General features: G+C 38.4%; 2 protein-coding genes and 1 long non-coding RNA gene across 3 annotated transcripts; 1 reads left to right on the top strand and 2 right to left on the bottom strand.

Annotated features, from left to right (window-relative positions):
• Positions 1–587: 587 nt before the first annotated feature.
• On the bottom strand, positions 588–2142 carry LOC106013375. Its single transcript, XR_001185327.2, has 2 exons — positions 1900–2142; positions 588–1127 (listed from the first exon to the last, which is right to left on the bottom strand). It is a non-coding gene; the product is annotated as an uncharacterized LOC106013375 (long non-coding RNA).
• Positions 2143–6637: 4495 nt separating this feature from the next.
• LOC101854755 lies at positions 6638–7399 on the top strand. Its single transcript, XM_005109959.1, has one exon. It carries the CDS (start codon positions 6638–6640, stop codon positions 7397–7399), a length of 762 nt encoding a protein of 253 aa, XP_005110016.1.
• A 4805-nt stretch (positions 7400–12204) lies between these two features.
• LOC101854533 (glyoxalase domain-containing protein 4) lies at positions 12205–23340 on the bottom strand. Its single transcript, XM_005109958.3, has 10 exons — positions 23073–23340; positions 21864–21913; positions 21334–21454; positions 20877–21015; positions 19573–19623; positions 17376–17455; positions 14895–14981; positions 13912–14025; positions 13122–13208; positions 12205–12353 (listed from the first exon to the last, which is right to left on the bottom strand). The coding sequence occupies exons 1-10, from the start codon at positions 23160–23162 to the stop codon at positions 12288–12290; spliced, it is 885 nt and encodes a 294-aa protein (XP_005110015.1). The 5' UTR covers positions 23163–23340; the 3' UTR covers positions 12205–12287.
• Between the last annotated feature and the right edge of the window lie 61 nt (positions 23341–23401).

The following is a 23401-nucleotide window of genomic DNA, read 5'->3' as shown; positions in this document are numbered from 1 at the left end:
AGTTATTGCTCTATGTTGAACCGTTTTTGAGATATTGCATTTTAAAGATCTTTTCGAGGGGATAACATCTATATAGAAAAAAAAGGCAATTTTTGTGATCGAAACAGCAAGGACAATAAGGGAAATGTAAGCTGCTTCAATATGCTGCTGCGTACATGCTAAAACCAAACATTTTCTGAAACCTTGTGATATTGAGGACAAAATAACAGTCAGACGATATTTTTAAAATATGTCGTGGTGGGTAATATTGGGTAATATTATGTAACACTGTGTTGTGTAACGTGACCGCATCGTCCTGCGGTCAATATATTTTGCCATAACTTTCTTATAAATTAAGCTACATCAATAATTGAGGTATCATTTTGAAGGTCTTTTTAAGGCCTTTCTTTTGGAACATCTACATATCAAATATCAGTAGAATTAACAAAAAACTGATTAAAAAATATAATATATTTTAACAAAACAGCTGGTCGCCTAAAATAAGATGAGCATAGAAGTTTTTAAAGTTAACATTTGTGTCTACAGCTGCTGCAAACTAGTGTTTTTTAGTCTACCTTAATTCATGATAATACTGTTTTTTAAATTCATTTTGCATGTTATTGTTAGAATGTTTCTTTCATGTTTTAATTTGTCATGTAAATGATCAATTACTCTGTCTTTATCTTTGATTTCTCTTTTACATCTTTAACTCATGAGATTGCCCTGTAAGTTAAACAATAGTCTCTTCTAATTTTATTACTTCAGTTTGTTCAGCAAGTTTTTCATTATATTTTTATTGTGTTTATTTAAATGTTCAACTTCTTCAAAGACAATTAGTTGTGAAATATGACATGTTTTTTGAAGCACGCAATTGTGTCACAATACTTATTTATTCTTTCTTTATTTCTGGCAATTGTTTAGTTCACCCAGTCTGCCAACTTGATATTGTTAAATTAATGTCAATTTTTTTTTTCTTGTCTGCAACAAATGCTTTCTTAAGTGCTCAATTTTTTTGCAACTTGTTCAAACAAGTTTTTCTGTGAATTCGACCAACTCCGCAAGCATTTCTGGATTTTAATTAAAGTCAGGATTTATTCTGGTGAGCTGTCAATAAATCCAATGGAACAGTGGCAGGTTGTGATCAGGGGCTGTGGAAAGAAAAAAAAAAGCAAAGCAATGAATTCATCAATGAAGTAAATAAATTCATTTGTGAGCAGTGGATGGAAATTTGACATTTTCACACTACAACTCTAGTAAAGGGAGAGTGTAGATGACTAGACAAGAGAAAAAACATCTTCTAATAAACATGTATCTTAAAACAAACTGGACAAAGTACATGAAAATTTAAAGAGATATTTAAATAACAAGCACACACAAAAACAATTAAGAAGAAAAAATATTTAAAGACAATATAAGCACACAAAAGAAGTAAAAACTTGCGTGAAATCGATGGTCTAACAGTGACAGTAACACAGAAACAAAACAAGGCCAAGGCTGTTACATTTCCCTCCCCCCACCCAAGACTCCTTACTGATTGTTACATGGTGCAAATTCATAAAAATTATACAACAGTGATACATATTACATTCCAAAATTTAAAATGAATCATATCTTCTACTATAAAACATTCTTCAATGCCGTTTAAGAGGTAATAAACGCCAACAATACACGTTAGCGTGGGTTAAGTTCGCTTTCCGCAATGGCCGCCATGACCTCCCGGTTCACGCTCAGCAGCGCGATCGATAATAGGTCATGCCCATTCATGGAGAGTGACCTATTTAAATTAGGGCTCACACGCTTATGCCTCAACGTACAACATTGAAATTAACAAATAAAAGAGATAAAAGGTTGAAGAAAAGACTGTGAGGAGTACCTAAAAAAAAAAAGATATACTCTTTAAATATAAAGGCTTGAACTTACCTTATTTTTAACTCCTTGTAACTCCGAACACACACAACCGATCCCGAAGTGGAAAACGCCATAATACGCGCCTTTCTTTCCTCTTTAATTTGATAGGCGGAAGTAATCCATAAATTGAAAAGAACACTATAAACGAAACAAAACAAATAGGTACCCCCCTCACGGGGCCCGATTTCTGACACAAAACGCGGCGGCCGCAGGTGAACGAAAATCTCGGGCCGCGCGGGCCGATATCCAAGTGCCTATCTAGTATCGTAGCTGGTTAACTCAAGCATCAGCACAGTAAAAGTTACATTAACAGTAACAGTGTTATCGTTAGGCTAGGCTACGCTACACAACACAGACTGCAGAGCTATTTTTCATAACATGATTTATATGAACGCACATCTGGTAGATCTACCTTTGGAACAAAATAGCGTCAGATGAGCAAATTCCACGTACCACACGATGAGAACTCCAAAGAACTCTGAAGAGATACCAATTTCAGCACTCTTTCACGACCCTTGCAGATCAATGTTTATAAGCGTATGTAGCAGACGTGTTTACAACATTATAATGAGCTAAGGTAGTTGTAGAGGTTCTTTGGAGAAGAGTTTATCTTTACTTTCTGCTTTCAAATTGCAAAAACTTTGCTTGCTGATTTCGGGCTTTATTTTTGTTTTCCATTAAAAAAACAACAACCTTTCTTTCTATTTACAGCGAAACAAACCACAATTTTAGGAAACACGAAACTCAATTACATAATAATATTATATTGGTATAGGCCTACATGTAGTATGCTCTGTATTACAGACATACTGCAAGTGTGTCTTCGCTTTCGTTTTGGGAAAATGGCTATCATTGCTGTTGACTGCAGTACATAGATCTAAAGCATATATCTGCATTCTTATCAACCTCAGACTTGCGATTCTGACGAATACTCATATAGTGGGATAGAGTACCAACATAATTATATAAATAATACAATGCTGTTTTGATATTGCCAATGTTTAAATATTGAACACCTTTAGCTCAGAATTATTGTCTTCATACGATTCCTTTTTTTCATTGACGCCCCAGATTCATGAGGAAGATGTGAGGATTTCTTTTACCTCACCTCAGTGCTCACTCGTATAGATACTGTGTGCGTCGTGAGCACATGCGTATGTGTGTGACGTGCGTGCATGCCCGCGCGCGTGTGTGTGTTGCGTTAATAATGATAGTAATAAAAATAATAACAATAATACTGCTATTATTTCGTAGTGCAATGTGTAGGCTACAAACACGTACATATTGCTCTTTACATAATATAATTCCGAGTATACATTCAGGAAAGTACAATACTGACGTACAATATAAATCTACTATTCATGGCCCAGATCTACATGTAGATCTAGTTTGGAAAATTAATCTTTGCTCATAATCAAACCCAGAAAAAGAAATGACACAAATACACGCACTCACACAAAGACACTCATTTACGAATGTACGCACGTGCGCTTACACTCAAACACAAAGCATACGGAAGCACGTGCACGCTATATATACACACATGCATAATATAGCCTAATAAAAAAAATAATATGTTTTATTTTCAATAGAAATAAAACGGAGAATTACAAAGGCTAAAGCTAGTTTCAATAAAATAAAATGAGCCCAATCCTGAAAAATAGAAACATCTCAATGACCACCAAAATAAAGTTCTGGAATGCTATGCATGGTCCGCCCTTCTATGCTATATGGCTCTGAACGCAGGACAATTTCTTAAGACAGAATAAAATAGAAGCAACAGAAAAGTGGTTTCTTAGGATACTGTTCAGAGTATCGTGGAAGGTAAAGAAATCAAATGGGGTAGTGCCTGATGAGGCCCACGTGGGACGCTCAATGTTGAAAACAATCAGGAAATGACAAATGCAGTTTTTTGGGACATCTGAATAAACATAAGGGTCTAGAACATCTAGCTCTCACTGGCAAATTTGAAGGCAAGCGAGGCAGCGGTAGGCCCAGAACAACACACTTAAGAAACCTTAACAAATGGGTAACAGGGAAAGATCAGGGAAACGCAGCTTTTTTTTTTTTTTTAGAGCATCCGAGCAAATGGAATGAATGGAGAAAAACCATGATCGCCGATGTCTGTCGCAGATCTGGTGGATGAAGATGATGATTTTCAATAGCAGTTTCTGTGTTAGGAAACAGCCTTTAGGTAGATTGTTATATATGCAAATTGTTTTCTCTCATATGGTTCTCTAATTGAACCAAAGTAACTTTCTCCAGGATCTGTAATATTTAAGGGGAGGGGGGGGGGGGGTGGAAGAAAGGTGGGAGACAGGTCTGTTAAAATTCCTGAGCTCCTCGGCAGACATTTTTCACATAATATTGTTGAAGAGACAGAGAGAGAGAGAGAGAGAGAGAGAGAGAGAGAGAGAGAGAGAGAGAGAGAGACAGAGAGAGACAGAGAGAGAGAGAGAGAGAGAGAGAGAGAAAGAGAGAGAGAAAGAGAGAGAGACAGACAGACAGACAGACAGACAGACAGACAGACAGACAGAGTGATACAGGGGGAGTTATGTGTGATTAAGACAGGCGGCAGTGACATTAAATTATTCAGTAATGTACATTTAACTTATTTTCCATATGCCACACCATTAATTAGGCCTACTAATGTCATGAATTTTGTACGCATGAACAACTATCACTACCAAGCCAGGCTTCGGACTATTCAGGTCTATAATAAAATTAAACAGTGATTTGTTTTTCCTGGTCTTAACACCATAAAAATTATTTTGGCTCACTGCTTCATTCAATTTCACCAACGAGTCCCTCTGCAAGGCGTGCAGTATTGTTGCCAGTTAAGATAAATGAGTTTTTCTTTAGTACATGTTAGAGTTTAATGGCACTTGCAACACAATTAGGTATAAGTGCCAAAGATTAGAGGTGTTATAAGAGGGTACGGTAGCCTCCCCCAAAGTCCAACCCCTCGTCCACTGTCGCGGAGGTGGAAACGGACAAAGTAGGGGATTGCTGGGTGTGAAAGATGTATGGCGTGGGTTTTACTCATCTGACCGCTACGGTAGCAATGATGAAGACAATCCCGGATCACCCTGAAAAGTCCGGCTAACGGGGCTCTGGTGAAACCACGACAGGCCTAGCAAGCCGGAGGCGGATTATTTATTGCTAAAGAAAATCACAGGAGAAAGAAACGGACAGACCAAAACGAAAAACGACCCGGGAACGGAAAAGGACAACGAGAAAGAACGAGCACTTGGAATGTTTATGTAATCAAAGACAAAGAGTCAGAAGTTATTGACTTCATGAAGAGATGGAGAATGTCGGTGATGGGAATTTCAGACTGCAGACGGAAGGGAACTGGAATCAAACAGATCCATGAGGACTACGTCCTGATTTGGGGTTGCGGGGATGGGACAACTAGGGCAACACATGGTGTATGTTTTATTCTATACCCGGATACAGCAAAGAATGTGTTGGAAACAGAGTTTATATCGGAGAGGATCATCAAAACCCGAGTAAGGGGAGAACAAAATATCTCAAACTTCATCCAAGCTTATACACCTTGCAATGACTCCTACAGCAAAGAATAAAAAGAGGAATTCTTAGAGAAGATGGCAGGCACCATAAGCACAGTCCCAGACAAGGAAGAACTTATTGCCATGAGAGATTTCTATGGAAGAGTTGGCAAGAGAAGAATTCCTTGGGAGAGAGAAACGGACGGACCAAATTAACTCCGTTTGCAGTCTGAAATTCCTACTGGCCCACACAGCGACACTAACACAGAGTGCTACAACGGGGAACAGCAATTAGCACTGTGTGCAGAACACGGACTGTGGACCACAAACACCTTCAACCAACTCAAACCCAGTCAGAAACAAACTTGGTACAAATGGAACGATCTGAATAGAGTCACGGACACGAGAGCCATCCTGAATATGCAGCTTTGGACACTGACTACCGTCCAGTTATATGTATCTTTGTTTTAAGTGCGTCAACAACTTTGCACCATTATATCTTTGCGACATGGTCATCGAATATATACCATCTCGGCCTTTAAGATCGGCGACGAAAAGACTTTTAAGACCTGACCTGTCCAAAGCAAAAGTCAGAGACTCGGAGGGAGAGCTTTTTCACACCACGCCCCCTCCTTGTGGAACGCTTTATCACCTCATCTACGGGAGTTCACCACTTTATCAAAATTGTAATCGGTACTTAAAACGTATTTGTTTCAGTCCAGCTTCAATCTGTAATTTCCGACATTCCCAGTACAAATATTATTATGTTCTCTCAGTAATCTATTATGTTCTCTCAGTATCGTTTATTCATGCTGTTCTGTTCAATAAAAATTTATGACTGTGAGAATTCATCAATGTGTGCGAGGGTGTCTGGGTAAGCTTTGTGGGATAGTCTTTACTCAAGGATGCACTGGAGAGAGGGAGAGAGAGAGAGAGAGAGAGAGAGAGAGAGAGAGAGAGAGAGGGGGGAGAGAGGAGAGAGAGAGAGAGAGAGAGAGAGAGAGAGAGAGAGAGAGAGAGAGAGAGAAGCTGTGCGCTTCATATCTTCTTTGTATTATTGTACAGCGCATTGAGCACTTCTTTGTGGAAATGTGATACATAAATGCAATTTATTATTATTATAATTTATTATGTTATTAACAAAGCAGCAGAGTAAAAGAACGAGGGAAAGACGGAGGAAATAAAGAGACGGGCAGATCAAATTAAGAAAACCCCAGAAGAAAGAAGTATGAAAGGAAATGGAGACAGACGTCACACAGAAGCTGAAAGAAGTAGACACATCAGAAATGACAGCAGAAGAAACATGGTCAGTGTTCAAGATCGTGCTGACAGAGACACTTGGTAAAGCCTGCAGTACAAGTACAAAGAACACCGGAAGAGGGCAGGTAAAACAGACAGCTTGGTGGAATGACACAGTAAAGGAGGCCATCAAAGAAAAGAAGGAGTTGTACAAGGCGTGGGTAAAATCAAAGCTAGATGAGGACTATGTAAAATACAGACTGGCAAGACGAAATAGCAAGAGGATAGTCAGAAGTTCCAAGGAACAGTCATGGAAGGAATGTGGCGAAATAGAACTGAGCAGACACACGCCACGACAGACCTACAACAGTGTCAAAGCAATGAGAATACGAGACAAACCATACAGCCTACCAACGGTAGTCAAAGACAAAGATGCAAAACCACTCAGTGAAGAAGACAGCATCAAAAACAGATGGCAGGAGTATTTCAGGGAACTCTTTAACCCAAGCAGTCAAGGGAACACACAGAGCCAATTTCAACCACGATACCCAGAAGAAGAACCAAATATTTTAAGATCAGAGTTACAACAGGCAATGAAGAATAGCCCAAGGAACAAAGCAGCAGGCATTGATGGCATTACAACTGAAGCCATCCTTGCATGTGGAGAAACAGCAATCACCTGGCTGACCACAATATTCCAAAAGGTATGGAGGGAGAGGAAAATCCCAGAAGACTGGCAGCGTGCAGTTGTGATACAGTAATCTGGAAGAAGAAAGGCAGCAAGAAAGACTGAAACCTACCAAGGAATTTCCCTTCTGAGCCACACAGGCAAGATGTACGCAAAGATCTTTGAACAGCGTTCGAGAAACAAGGTGGAACCATTACTGAGTGATGCGCAGATGGGCTTCAGAAAAGGGAGATGGTGCACAAATGCTATCTTCGCTCTTGACAACTGAGTGAAAGGACAATTGCATACAACAAAGAAATGAATCTTGTGTTTGTAGACCTGGAAAAAGCGTTTGATAGAGTAGATAGAAACAAACTGTGGCAAACACTTGAAGAGTACAGCATTAAGGGACAACTGTTGGACAACATCATATTAATCATAAGCCCTCTATACCAACAGTATGAGCACAGTCCGCACCCAAAACGGACTCACTGACTGGTTCGACGTGTCATCTGGAATGAGACATGGGTGTGTGTTGTTACCGCTACTATTCATAATATACATGGACAAAATTACAAAAGAAGCAAACCCCAACCCGATAGACCTGAATGAGATGCTGTTTGCGGGCGATCAAAGCCTGGCATATATGAAAAAAAGGAGCAACTTCAAGAGCACACAGACAGGCTGAATACACAATGTGAAAAGCTCAACATGATAATCCGTAAAAACAAAACGGAGATGACGAAAATCAGCAGAACACCTCGCAACCTTAACATCAGCATCGACGTAAATCCGCTGAAACAAGTAAGCGAGTTCAGGTATCTTAGTAACATCTTTTCGGAAGACAGTCTCAACAGAGAAATTGTCAAACATCCTAACATCTCCATTGAAACCAAAGCCAATCACATTAACTCTTTCTTCATCCCCATCTTCACCTACCAGTGCCAGACATGGACCCTGACCAAGTCTGGAACGTAAAATAACCACCTGCGAGATGAGATGTCTAAGGAGAGCCGTCAACAAAACCTGATGAGACATGGTCAGAAACAACAAGGTCAGAGAAATGATGGGAACAACACCTGTCCTCCACTACATTCGACAGCAAACAATCAGGTGGTTTGGATATCTCATACGTATGGCAACTCACCAGCTTGCCAGTAAAGCCTATTACAGAAAAGCATCAGGGTACAAGGCAAGAGGAAGACCAAGAAAGACCTAGATCCAGGGTGTGAAGGATACCCTGAGAACATTCAATATCCCACCCAGCCAGTCCATCAAACTTGCTACAGACAGGGAGGTCTTTCTCCCCTCGACCTAGAGGTACAAGAGGACAGATAAAGTAAAGTATAAGAGGACAACAAACACAAAAAGGAAGGAAGAAAGATAAGGACGATAGATGTTTGACAGGAAAGAAGGAGCAAACCCCATCAGAGCACCTGCCAACTACCCATAGATTAAGAGTAAATAATAGTTAACAAACGTTCCAGTTAAGACAAGATAGGCTATGCTTGCAATGAAAAGATCACACATAAAGTCATCATCGAAGTTACTGGTATACTTTCTCTCTCTCAAACAAAAACACAAACTTTAACATCCGTGTTTGCACAATGTACGTGCCTGAATCATCCTTTTGTTCCGAGTGGTGTACTGAGACATTTTACATATACAATCCACTCAACTTGTGTTGAACTCACTTGAGTTGATCTTCGGTTACGTTGATCTTTTTTCTCCGGTCCCAGAACCTCTTCTTCTATACAGATCCTAATGGTTAAGTTGAGTTCTACGGACGATATGATCTTTTTTTCACCAACAACGACAGCAACTCATCAGTTGTCAACTGTACCAAGACCCAACACAAATAGAACACTTCTATTCCTTTTTGCTATAACTCCCCCTGCCCAAAGTAAAGATAACAAAGCAATGGTCAAGTTCTATCAAGAGATAATTTAGTTTTATTACTTCATGTAATTGCAATATTAGTGTACAGCATATATATATATATATATATATATATATATATATATATATATATATATATCTGTTTTAAAACATCAAATTTAAAGTACGAGTTGTTTTTGATGTACGACACAACCATAAATGTAGGGTATTTATACATCTTCAAACAACGGGTATTAGTACATTTATACATATACATATAAGAAAAAGATAAAATAACAAATTAAAACTTTACTTTCCCCACCCAGAAATGTGTGAAATGAGTAAAAAAAATTTAAAAAGTAAATTCAAGTTGAGGCAGACTTCAATTTACTTCAAATGTGACAAAGTTTTTTTTAAACAAAACTCAGAATAACACATTCTTCAGAGTAAAAAAAAGGACCAAAAGACATTACTTGAAAAGTATAAGTAGTAGCGTTCAAAAGAAAAAAGAAAAAAATTGGCTATTAAAACAGGTCGCATCCCAATCAAAAGTCTAAAAAGCACACACAATATCTCTATTACTAACAATGACTATAAGCATTTTTGAACCCCTATATTTTAAAAAGAACACACTGTCTGATTCTCTTTGAGCAAAGAGAAAAACCGACACAATATGGGTTAATTAAAGCTGGAAAAAAAGAAAATAAATGACAGATAGAAAGTAAATAAGTAGGATCTACCAATGATGCCCTCCAACCACCCACACCCTCCTTGATCTCCATCATGCCAACAGAACATTTTTTTTTAACACAACATTGTCATTTTTAATATAATGTCATGAAGTTTGAGACAGATAAAGATATAACAATATACAGTGGCATCCTGTTATAACGAGAGGGAGGGGACCGGTACGAAATGTCCATTATAGCAGGATTCTAGTTGTAAGGGATCCAGTTATAAATTCAAAGGAAATAATAAAGTAGGCCCAATCTAGGAGTTTGGTGTTCTGTTTATTTATTTTTGTTATCTCCTCTGATGATGGTTTTGTTCAACATGACCTCTAGGTCTTACTTGATCAAAAATTGAATCAGGTTTCTTTCTCTAGTGTTAGCGATGTTGACAGCTCGCCGTTGACTGTTCTCTAGGCTAACTCGCCCACTGTGTTTCCCCCCACCCCACCTCACCCTGTGGTGCATTCACGTGTCTGCTTGCGCACTTCACACATTCGCTCCATTATCCATCACAGCACTGTGACCTCTCCATCACCGCATCGGAGAAGTGAAAGACATGATAGACCTAGATAATCTAGACCAGGCTGGTCTGTCACTATCAGGCAATGCATTCTGCTTCAAAACGGCTTGTCTGCGCGTGCCACACCCTCCCCACTCATTCGCTCCGGCCTTCATCATTGGCACACATGGGCTCTCCCATTCTTTTGCTTGATCACAAACAAGTTTCTCAACTGGCGAGGTTTTACATAATGTATAAAAGGCTTATACGCTGTGCACAGCAGAAGGAATATTCCGCTATACCGACTCGCATGTATATCTGATTGCGCTATAGCAGTATTTCATTTACAAAGATAAAGAAGGGAAAAAACCGGGGTTTTAGAATAATGTTTTTATAACAGACTTCTCGTTCTTTCAGGAATCGTTATAAGTGGACGCCACTGTATCAATGAAATCTGATACCTTAGAAATCTAGTAAGTTTTAAAAAATTGAATCAGGGGTATCAAACCCTTGATCAGGTAACCACAACCTACTACCAGGGTTATTCCAGAGATATATTTCATTATTAACTTTTCAGTGAACATTTATCAACAGGTCAAAGGCCCGTGCCCAAAAAACAATGGATTTAAACTTTTAGGCCATTCCCAAAGGGGGGATACCAACATGTTCTTATGTGCAGTAGAATTGTAAATGGGCTGATTTATCAATGTCATGCTCATACTGAGTCTGAACTGCTGCTTTTTCTTTCCTCATCCTTACTATCATCATTTTTCCTTTACTTCTTTTGTATATTTGTCACTCTTATGAACTAGTATTTCTGTGGTGCCTTGATAGTCAAAGCAGACTTTGAGCTATTGAGGCTAGAGAGGTGAGCAGTGGTGGCCTGATTCCCCATTTGCACTACTGAAACAAAACAAGTCAGTGTACTGTCAGAAGTCATTAGAGAGAAAGAATTTTAAGGGTGGGCAGAGTGTTCAAACATGATTAATCTTTTTAATGTAAAAATTTTTAAAAATCAAAACCCAAGATCCACCAATTAAAAGAAAACAATAATGAGTCCGACAAAAATATGAATGTTTTATGCAGCATTTGCTGTTGATGATTCAAAATCAATCTGATACAATAAATCATGCTTTTTCAAGCTTTCAATCTTGATTAGTGTTCTTGTTCACTTGCAAAGATCTCAGCAAAACTCATTTGAATGCTCAATTTGTACATTTTGAGGACATAAGTCTATAATATCAGTTTGAAAAGAGGAGAGTATGACAACAAAGAAAACAAGAAGGAAACAGATGCAGATAAAAAAACAGACCAACAAGAATGGAATGAAACAAAACGTTTCACTCCAAAATAACCGTTTCGATTCAACAAGCAAACAACATATTAGATCTATACAAGGCAGAAGTAAAGAAAAATAAAAACTTCTGAATAATTTTATATAAAAGACATTGCAGTAACATGAGGATTCCAGCAACAATAAGAAATGTTTTAGCAAACACAATTATAATATTGTAGTGTTTCAATTTTAGTCTGTTTAGCTTTTACTCAAGAACATCATTCAGAGACTATCTGTCCAATGAGCAATTGTTGTTTTGTTTATTGTTTTGTTCTTTCTGGCTTTTCTCTCAGCATCATAAATACCTGATTTTCTTGAGTAAAAGCTGAACAGACTAAAATGAAACACTACAAATAATATCTTTTCATCATGCATCAAATAGTTGTGCTTTTGTCTTTTTCCATCCTCTTGTGCTACTTTTAAAAGCTAAAACTACACATGCATATTTTTTCTTCTTTTTCTTTTCGTTTCTTTATTTTTTAAAGAGATTTTTTTTATCCAAGTCCCAAATGAAGGCAGGTCAACAAAGTCAGGACAGCTATGCACTTCCCTTAGTCAAACCTTTCTTGGCAAACCATTCTTCACTCTTGTCTTTGCTGATCGCCTGCAACACAAACAGAGGCAGGTGAGGAAAAAAAGGACTGGAGAAATTAGGAAAAACATCAAGACATGGCCATACATAAATAGAGAAATGGCCATCTAAAAATGCTAAGGAGCTTTGCACAAAATGTTGATGGGTGAGGAGGAAGAGGAGATGAAGGGAGCTCAGTGAAGAGGAAGAAGAGAGAAAAGATGTAGAAAACGAAATATGGTATTTGCATGAATTTAAAGTCAGATCAAGGAAAACATATCATAAATTATAGTTGAAACATATTCAGGCATAAAAATATTTGCAACTTTCAATATTTTTAATCAGCAAGGGAAGACAAACACCCAAAAAATGGAATGGTAACCTTCCCCATCCACAGATTTGGCACCTAAGCCTCAACGCTAGAATATAACCCATCATTTCAAATCTAAGTTTATCCTCTCTGGTGCATGCACTACACCTAACATATGTACGTTTATTTAGTCAAACAAAGCTTGCAGATTTAAAACATTTGCAATTCCCCGTACACATCCCACACAGAGCCAAGAATGTTAGCTTTCAAATGTCAGAAGAAACAACGAACATAATGTTTGCTGTTGACAGAGATACTCATACCAGCATAGTTTGCTGTAAAGCTCTTGATTGACAGTAGAGGAAATCAACGCATCACGTTGGAGGAACGCCAAATTATTATAAAACAAGTAAACGAGACAATTTTTTATTTAAAAAATAAATCAAAATTAGTACTCTTTAAAATACCCAGCCCGGCATCTAGCGGATTACCTCGTCCAAGAGAGAGTCGGCCTTCGGGTCCACCTGGGACAGGTCTCTGAAGCCCTCGTCTCCGACATAGCAGATCTCGTGTCCATCCTGTCAACGAAGGAAGTTGTTTGTTTGTTTGAGCAAAGAGAAGCACATTGACACAATGATGGCCATTTAGCACTGAGTAAAAATAAGACAGACAGAAACAACAGAGGTAAAGGAGTAGGACCTACCAGTGGCGACTTCCAACCACCTACGGAAAGGGGGTACGAGAAAGAGCTTAGGCCTTCTGGAGCACATTAAGGGTGGAAAAGTGTACAGGAGTAATGTTAACAAAACTGAAAATGTGCAAGTTTAGTTTTAGAAAGAGTTCTATGGCACTTGCAACACAATAGGGTCAAATAAGCGCTAAAGATTAGAGGTGTTTTAAGAGAGTAACAAACACAAAAAAAGAAAGAGAGATCACAACGATAGATGTTGGATAGGAAAGAAATAGCAAACCACACCAGAGTAGCCACTCATCATCATCCGGTGCCTTGCCGACTGGCATGGGCGATCATGGACCTCCACTTCACTCTGTCTTGCGTTGCAGCAATGGTGCCTGTTGTTCTTGCTGCTCCTAGCCAGGCTGTCATCTTGTCCAGTATCTTTTCCCTCTGTCTGCTTCTGCCTCTCTTTCCATCAAACTTGCCTGTTGTTACAATATTCTCCAAGGAGTAGCCACTAACGACCCACAAAAGAAGTTCGAGTTTGAGACATACTGAAAACACAAACCGAAATGTGACAAGATGATAAACAACGAACTACTCACAGGGTCTCCAACAATAACCACTTGCACAGTGGCTTTGCCTGGGGTGTCTAGGCTGACTAGGGGGGTCAAGATGGTCTGATTCTCCGCCTTCATTTGCTCTTCAAGAGATGGCAACTGAACGAAAGAGACAAAACAACAACAAAATTGTCAATAAAGACGACAACCTAGGTCAGATACCCCAACAACAAGAAATTTGTCAGAGAGTCTTATAAACTAAATAAGTATCAAACTGTTTATCACAGTAAACCTTCCAGCTACATAACAATTATACAGCTTTTATTCTTTACCGGCTCATACAATAAGCTCAAGAAAGCCTAGGCATTATACAGTAGACCCAGGATGAATTAGGGTCTTAGTCCTTTTGATCCGCAAAAACTTATCTTGTACGTTGCATGTGCACTCAAGCCTGAACTAATGTATGGTACTCAAAATGAGAAAATAAACATACAAGGGTCCATACTTTTCACAAATTTTAAACTACAGGAGGAGTAAGTTTAGAGGGTAAAGACTGGATCTTAATGTGGCTGAAAACAATCATCACTGGAGCATGGGCACTTACAAATTCTACCAACTGAAGTGCAGAAGGATGAATTTTTTTTATTTTTTTTATTTCTCAGATAAAAAGCACTTAATGATTTACAAAGGAACATTTTAAAAAATCTCCTTTCAGATCTAAACACTGAAAAAGACTGCAGGTACACTCTCAAAACTATAATCAAGCCTGTCGAAAATGGTCACCCATTGTCGTGGAGAAAACTGGCTATCTAAGACAGATGGGCCTCTGGGACAGGGTCATTATAATGTAGAAAAAATGCAAAGGAGGACGTCGGAAGAGACTGTTAGTACAGGTGATTGTCTTCGACAGGTGGTAATTAGAGCAGGTTCAGTTGCACTGGGTGTTTAAAAAATACTAGACGGCTTGCTTGAGGCCAAAGCAAACCAAAGAATTTGAGAGAAGCCAAACCAGCGACCTCCACCCTCACCTCAGCTCCCGGGCAGGCGAAAGCAATCCGACCAAAGGCTGTGGCGTGGTCCACTGGCCCACCGATGTCCACCAGCTCCAGCTTGCACTGTGGGGAGGTAGAATCAAGTACTTTAAAATGTTTTACGTTTTACCTAACCTCTTCCTCCCCCCCCCCTCCACACACACACAATAACTACAATATTGATCATACATGATGCAGGTACAATGCCCAGTCTGTCAATTCCAATCCCGGCTAAGTGGAATAAAATCAAAACTTCCCAGCAGACAGACACAGATATTTGGAAAAAAAACCAACAAACCAACTTTCCCATTGGGGCACTGAACTCACTCCAGCCTGTAACGGTGAAATATCCAATCACCAAAGACACCGGTGGAGACAATAGGAAATTATTAAAATATATTATGAACAAAAGGAATACAGAACAGAGCATAAAAACTGCGCTGTTTCTCCTGTTGACAGAAAGTTTGTTTTTGGGGTTTTTTTAGTAAGGTTTTATGGCACTTGCAACTGCATAAGGTCATAGGAGCGCCAAGGGGTGGATGTCAACAGAGAATTTCAAACGGGGAATCAGGTTTACTCTGCTCAACTCTCTAGCCTCATCAGCACAAAGTCTGCTTCTACTATCAAGGCACCTCGGAAATAGTTGTTCACAAGAGAGTGACAAACATACAAAACAAGTAGAGGAAAAAGAATGATAGTAAGGATGAGGAAAGAAAAAGCAGCAGTTCCCCCTATGTTGTTATGGCACAGTGTATGAGCATGACATTGATAAATCAGCCCATTTACAATTTTACTGTGCATAAGAACAAGTTAATTTCCCTCCTTTGGGAATGGCCTAAAGACAAAAGTTTGTTGGAGTAAAAAGAAGCACATCAACACAATAATGGTCATCTAGTGCTGGAGAAAAGTAAGACAGACAGACAGACAGACACAACAGAGGGAAATTAAAGAAGTAAGACCTACCTACCAGTGGGGCCCTCCAACCACCCGCATGAGAGAAAGTGAAACACATCAACTCAACACAGCAGTTGGAAACTTTAAAGGAAAATGACAGACCAAAAAAAAACCCAGAGAGATGAGAAAGAAAGATAGGAATAGGACTGATTAACTGCACCCTTCAACCACCCACTAGAGCTGAGCCCATTCGACTTTACTATTCCACATTCATGATTTTTGCATTATTCACAGCTGTCCGAAGAGTGGCAGAGCCATTCAAATGTCGTGTGATTTTTTTAAAACAGATAAATCTATTGGATTTTTGTCTCATTTTTCTCAAACGTAGAAAAATTGGAGCACATTATATCTATAACCATTAAAATAAATATACAGAAATACTCTTTATTTGATGGTTACGAGACAGAGTGATGAGAGGAGCCTACAAGAGTAAATAAAACAATACTTTAGAGAATATCTCTTACTATTCTATATTCACTCGTCACTCTATGGACAGCTTAAGCAAGGGCACTTGACTTTTGAAGCGCAGTGAATGTTTTTTCCATGAAGTTAGCTGTCGCAATGAGCTCCCCTAACCCTACTTGAAATTCAAAGCGCTATGAACGGTGACATGATGTCAACACGCTGCACTGTCTGCGCGCATGAGACAACAACAAATGTGCGCTCAGTGACTGGCGTTGAACAGCGCAAGTCAGATCTGGTCTGTAACAATATAAGAAAAAAAACAATTCGACGGCGCTTCTAATTGCGGAAGTTAGATCTGGGCTTATCACATGTAAGAAAATAAGATTCGACTGTGCTTTGAATTGCGGAAGTTAGATCTGGGCTTATCACTTATAAGAAAAAACTATTAGATGGCGCTGTGAATAGCTAGCGAATGTAGAATAGCAGCACTTAGGTCTGGGTTTATGCTTATCATAACATATAAGAATAAAACATTCAACGGAGGTATTCGAATGTCATGAATAGTGAGCTCATGCTTCGAAGCTTCGATGATTTTTTGTTTCCTCAAAATCGTACAGCACTACCACCCACACCCTAGATAAGCCATTGTTTTGAGCCTTACTTTGTGGCAAAATGAAGCACATCAATGTACAAGATATGACAATGATCATTTTGGGATACGGCACAAATAGTATTGGGTTCAATGCTTCGATAAGTACATTAAAGTTACACAAGATGCCATACCTCCAATCCCTGATAGAATAGGGGACAGAAGGTTAAAATTTAAGTAAAAGAGAGCCATATATATACATATTTATACACTTTGTGGCGATGATCTTCTGTTCGTGTAAAGAAAAGCACATTGACACAATAACGGTCATATAGTGCTAGGAAGAGGCAAGAGAGGCAGACAGAAACAACAGAAGAGAAGAAAAGAAGTATAGGACCTACCAGTGGCACCCTCGAACCACCTGTGATGATGATAATACACACATCAACTGGATATACCCTACACATGCAACATGCATACAACCCCATAAACACACACAGACAAAAACAAAGCATACAGAGGCCTGATACCTGGTTGTCGTCATAACCCAACAGTGCAGATTTCTCTTGTTGTTCATAGATCTTCATGCCAGCAAGTCGACTCCAGAAGTCTTAAAAAAAAAAAACAACCCAGAAGAAAGAAAATCAGTCTAAAATCTGTAATTTGAGACAGGACTTCATATAATGTACAAGACTTGGAAGGGAGGGGGGGGGGGGGGGGGAGGGAAGGAATAAGACCATCTATCTATCATCCTTGTCTCTCTTTCTTTTCTTAATATGTTACTCTCTAATAAAGTCTCTATCTTTGGCACTAATGTGACCTATTTATGTTTCAGGTGCTGTAAAGCTTTTATTAAAAGTTAAACTAAAAAAAGAGCAGATTTCTTTGAAGGTTACTCTATTATTATTATACAGCATAGGTACCATCTCTGGTGAGGGGGAAGAGAAGAAAAAATAATGTGTACTGAATTGTAGTCATTCCGAGTTATTTTGAAATCACGATGACAGACAAAAGAGAACAGAAATAAGTGAAAGAGACTTTTAATTTTTATAAGCACTTACCACAGCACTTACCACACAATTAGGAGCCCAAGATTAGAGGTGCTACAAGAGAGCAACTAACACAAAAAAGGAAGAGGAGAGATAAGGATGACAGATTTGTGACGCGAAAAAAGGAGCAAATCACACCAGAACACCCGTCAACCACCCACGAATGAGATTTAATTAACCAGCAACAGAGAAATAGGCACCAAGATCAGACTTCTTACCAAAAACATTGTTATTTTTACTAAATACAGAAATAAGAGGAAAGATGTTGAAGCTACCAGTGGCTTGCTTCTCCCCAGCTAAGGTGGGAGATGGGGTCTGCGGGGGCAGTGGGACAGAAAAGGAACATGACCCAGTTTAATACGACCTTGTATAAACAGACCTTTCTTGTGTGTGTGTGTGAGGGGTGGGGGGCACAAAAGGAATGGAGACCCAGTTTGATAGCACCTGGTATAAACAGACTCAATAAGTAAAATGGGGGTCAGAATATGTCCCACTCTCAACAGCTGTAACATTAGGGGACAAAAATAAAAGTAAGTGAAAGATCTTCATAGGTAAGAGCCAGGAGAATCAGATAAAAGTAGCACCTATCCATTTTTGCTTGCCCTATTTCCAGCTCCCAGACAAACAGTGAGTCAGCACTTTGTCACTGAGGCACTATATCATGAATAAGGAAAAAAAATGTCTAGACACATTCTTTCTCTCTTATCTATCAACGCACACTGGGTAACCCCAACCAAGATAAGCTGATAATAAGGACTGGGGTACAAAAGGAGGAAAGGGGCCCTCTACATACTGACACCCTGCTCTGACAACAGTCAAGAGCCTTATAAATATTCCTCTATCCAGAGCTTGGAGCCCTCCACACTGAACATAAGTGTTGTATCCAATATGCAAATAGAAGCCCAGTGTAACAGCCTGATCAAATAAAACATGAATGCTGAGTCGCCCTTTAGTCATGTCTCCAAATGTCACACTAGTCTTCCAAAACCCTCTGCCTCCAAACCTCCCACCTCACATTTCAATTTTGAAAGTGAATTTTTATTGAATCACACGGACATTTACCCTCCCTATTCCTAATACCTTTTGGTTGTGCAAATACAAAAATCTTAACCTTAAAGAACCAGTTTGTATTGGTTTGCAATCCTCTGTTGCACGGAAAGGGGAAAAAGGTAACTTGTGTGTTTCAAGGACACATGAGAGCTGCCCTTACTTAAAAATTAAACTTCCAATAAAAGAAAAAAGGAGTCTAATAGATAACTTTTGAAGTCTATGCATTGGGTACGTATTTATTCTGTAAACTAAGAATTAAATTTACAGTCACAGATACACCATTGGTATATCGAGCACTGTTGATAATGAATTCAATCCTAAAGATACTTTATTTTTTTAATGTCCATGTTTTTACACCCAACTGACACAATTTGAACATTTAGGAAGCAGGTTTCCGACCTTGCCTGTCAGGGCCAATCTCAGCTGAAAGGGAAACAATATCCCAGCAAAGAGACCTGAGATGCTCTATAAAAATTCTCCCAACTTGGGAATCGACCTTGGGTCCCCTGCAAGCGAAAGCGAAGCGCTTCACTGCTACACCACAGATGCCAGTAAGAGAGATTTAAAAGGTATGGGATAAAGATATTAAAGTTGATCAACAGTAGCATTTTTTAATAATTCTGCTCACCCACAGATTTCTTCAAGTCTGACGAGGCAAGGGTTACTTTCTTCACAGGATCTGAGGGCATTCAAAATTTATCGACAGTGAATGACAGATAACAAAAGATTAAAAGAGATGACTTAAATAAAAGGATAATAGTACATGTATATTGACTAACAAATGTAACCATTTTTGTGAGAACTTATTGATCTCTTTTATTCTAAAAAATACACCGAATGTTTCCGCAGGCAACACAAAACTCTATGACAGACAGCATTTGGCCCATGTGCAGTATTTAAAAGTTTGCCCACCCCTGATCTACAAGGCCTGACAATCTGGACAGTTCCCCAAAAAGACAAAGACCACCGAAGACATTCAGCTGCTGAATTTGTGTGCTGCTTTCGTAACGTTGTAGTTTTGTGTGTTGCTTTTGTAATGTTGTAGTTTTGCCCTTCATCATGTTTGCTTGTCACAGCTGCTCCCAAAATAAACTACTTCAACCTACACCACTCACTGTTCATCCAACAATTAATATATGAGAAAATTTGCCTTTTCTGCATGAAAAATACTGTATTGGTGACATACTGCTCATAAAAAAAGCAATAAGTACATCACATTAGACTGCTGTAGCGTGATACAGCAAAACAAAGCACTCTCATTTATAGCGGAAAACTGCAGATGAATATATAAAGTTATACAGAGAGCACAGATTTCTTTTTATAATAAATCCTGCGAAAAGGAAAAATTGCAGATGAATTATATAGTCACATATAGTGCAGATTTCTATTGAATACAAACTGCGAATAGAAAAAACTGCAAATGAATATGTAGTTACATAAAGTACAGGTTTCTTTGTATTATAAAAACTGCAAATAGGAAAAACTGCAGATGAATGTAGTTACATAAGACAGATTTGTTTTTATAATAAAAATTCCAAATCTACTTCTACTAAATGTATTGGTTAACTTAACTCATCTCTGGCAAGTCACTCCCAACGGCTCGCAATTGGAACCACTGCACCTTCCATTATGGCGACTTCGGTTTTATATTCAGTTCTCGACAATTGCTGAAAACAGGTCTTCTACTGTCAAAATAGGATTATTATTGTGATTAAATGACCCATTCGGTCAAGTTAGTATTCTCATTTTTACGTTTTATACCAAAATAGCAGGGCATTGGCACGGTGGGGAAAGCCCGCTTCAGAGACAAAGAGTTAAGCATTTTTATAAACTCGCTCATACACAAACATACAAATTTATACACGTACACACAGAGAACCCAGGGAACACCACAATCACCAAGCTTCACAGAAAACAGAAACTGCGCCCTACCTCCAACTGATGGCTCTTCCAGTACTCTGAACACGTAACCATCCGGTGACCTGACAGCTTTGAGTCCCCTCTCCTCTGTCACTGAGTATCCTGCTTTCTGAGCGCGCTCCAGAATGTTCGGAGACTGAACTGTGATGCCCTGTGTATGCAATCACATGAAAGACTAAAAGTTTTGATTTGATCTTTTCCAGGGCAATTCATTATCTGGAACATTTGACATCTGAACTTATTTTGGGGGGTTCTGCATGGACCACATGAAAGTTGGCCAGGTATAGCACACTTCTCAATAGTTTGAAGAGAAAGAAAAAAAAAAAGAAAAAAAAAAGAGAAACAAAACTTGCCTTCGAGGGTAAATTTGGCACTTTGTCAACTTTGTAATTTAGATCCTTTTATCAAAATGAGTTTCCCTTGATATCTTCTAAGGTATAGATGATTGTACTGCTTGCAGCACACTTACCATGAAATCAGTGCCCAGCTTGTAATTGCCAATCCCATAGTTGTATGTGAGCTCTACGACAAAGTGGGAATCTTCCGGGCCATATCCAACCATGGACTTGCTCCACTTTCCATCATAGGGACTGTGGAAAGTATAAATTATAATAAACATTGAAATGATGAGAGCAAAAGACAAATTAGAACAAATTTTACAAAACAAAATAACAACCTCCCCCTCCCAGCTATTTCGATGTACCACGCCCACAATTTTAAACATTTTTTTATTAGTGTGTTCCTTAATCCATGTATGTGATTAAACAACTATTTATATCCCCCACCACACCCTTAAACACAAAGAAATGTTCTTGGTTTCCCTAGGGAAGCATACATTGCAAGTTGCTGATTAAAGTAGTGCTTACACATTAAAAAACTAACAAGACATTTCCTTGTCTATATTTCAATACTCAATTACCCTATACACTCAAATATAATTTGCAATTAAACTTTTGAAAGTTGTTTGGAAGAACTTAATAAAAGATTATAGGGCCTTACCCATTACAGGAAGCTTTGCATCCTTCTTCAAATTCTTCATGTCGCAAAAACTGGAAAGAAAACATTTTAAATAAAACTTTAATTCATCAAAAGCAGATTAAAGTGCTACAATCATAAATTTACAAGTAACGAACTAAAGTAAAGGAAATATATGTGGCAATTGTTCTGAGCCAGGTCAGACGATTTAAAAGGGATCACTTATTTTTTAAATTAAGTCTGTGAGTAATATTTTAACACTAATTAGGTCGCTTTGTTAACAGAACTGTCTTAGAAGAATTGAATGGGGTTTTTTCAGTGATCACTGACCATTTCTAAGGCAATGCCAACATCCTATAATCTATATATGCCCACAAACAACTGAAACACCACACATAAAAGTATGATAAAAATATAAAACTCATATGGAATAGCATTTCATAATTTAGACAAAAGAAAATAAAGCCAAAAAAATACTGGAAGAAAGATAAGAATTGCACTCTTTTTTTTCATTTGAACCTAAATTCAATTCTTTTCTCATTGCCCCACACTCTGACATGATTACAACAAAATTTAAATATTTTTTAATATGGTTTAACATACAGGTACTTTTGGCATTGCTACACAGCATGCAATAAGACATAAGTAGCCTTTTTCTGGGGCATTTCTGATGAGTCATTATCTAGGCCTCTATATATTATGTAAAGAAATCGGATCACTGAAATCAGGCTAGATCTAGTAAATAAGCAAACGTACTGAAATTTTTATGTGCAACTGGTACATGTATTTGAACGGGGGGGGGGGGGGGGGGGGGTTATCCAGTTATTTTTTCTTCTAAGAAAAGACACCAAGGTGTAACCAAGACCTCTGAAGGAGCTATAGGCTATAGTCTATAGGCCTTGTAAGTTGAAGTAATAAAGTTTAGAAGCCTAAAATTAATAACAATAATAAATGCAAACCATAAAAAATGTCACACACAAAGACTATGATCCACTTTACATAATAATATTCAAGATTCTAAGACTATTATATAATAATACAATACTGTATAATGTATAATAAGACCTATAGAATCTAGTCTATAACCTGTCTATTTTCCCCTCCTAGACCATTATTAATCATTATTATATTACACGATGCCTAATTATTATTTAGGCCTAGAGTCTTTATAAATAAATTAAAAGCACAAGAGACGTCTAGCCTTTTGTGTTAGTGTTAGCAGAACCTTATTACCTTCATTCCCAAGACATCTCTGTAGAATTTCGCCGTCTCGGTTCGATTTCCAACCTTGAAAACAAAATGCAGTGCTCTTTTCTGAGACATTTTTGTCGTTATACTGCGTGAGCTCAAGATAACCTACTCCTTCTGCCCTAGGTATTACGTCGTAAGTCAAAGGTGGGAAAAGGCGTCACTGTCGGTGTGGCGTGTGGACAGTTGACAGGACAAGCCTCAAGCCGAACGAAAGGAATCGAATCATATGCTTTTTACTTTTTCTTTCGGGTTAGAATTTTGGTCCACTTTTTGCATTTTTGCTTTCGTTTTGTTCCCGGTGTATGTTTTTG

This window comes from Aplysia californica, unplaced genomic scaffold (assembly GCF_000002075.1).
Source record: "Aplysia californica isolate F4 #8 unplaced genomic scaffold, AplCal3.0 scaffold00834, whole genome shotgun sequence".
NCBI classification, from domain to species: domain Eukaryota; kingdom Metazoa; phylum Mollusca; class Gastropoda; order Aplysiida; family Aplysiidae; genus Aplysia; species Aplysia californica.
Note: the sequence above shows the minus strand (reverse complement) of the source record. Positions and strands in the feature narration are given on the sequence as shown.

Coding starts and splice junctions, on each gene's coding strand:
- LOC101854755 (XM_005109959.1), top strand. CDS start 6,638: ATGGAGACAGACGTCACACAGAAGCTGAAAGAAGTAGACACATCAGAA.
- LOC101854533 (XM_005109958.3), bottom strand. CDS start 23,162: ATGTCTCAGAAAAGAGCACTGCATTTTGTTTTCAAGGTTGGAAATCGA. Junction 21,455..21,863: donor TGCAAAGCTTCCTGTAATGG/GTAAGGCCCTAT, acceptor TACTTTCCACAG/TCCCTATGATGGAAAGTGGA. Junction 14,982..17,375: donor TGGGTTATGACGACAACCAG/GTATCAGGCCTC, acceptor ACCTCCCCACAG/TGCAAGCTGGAGCTGGTGGA.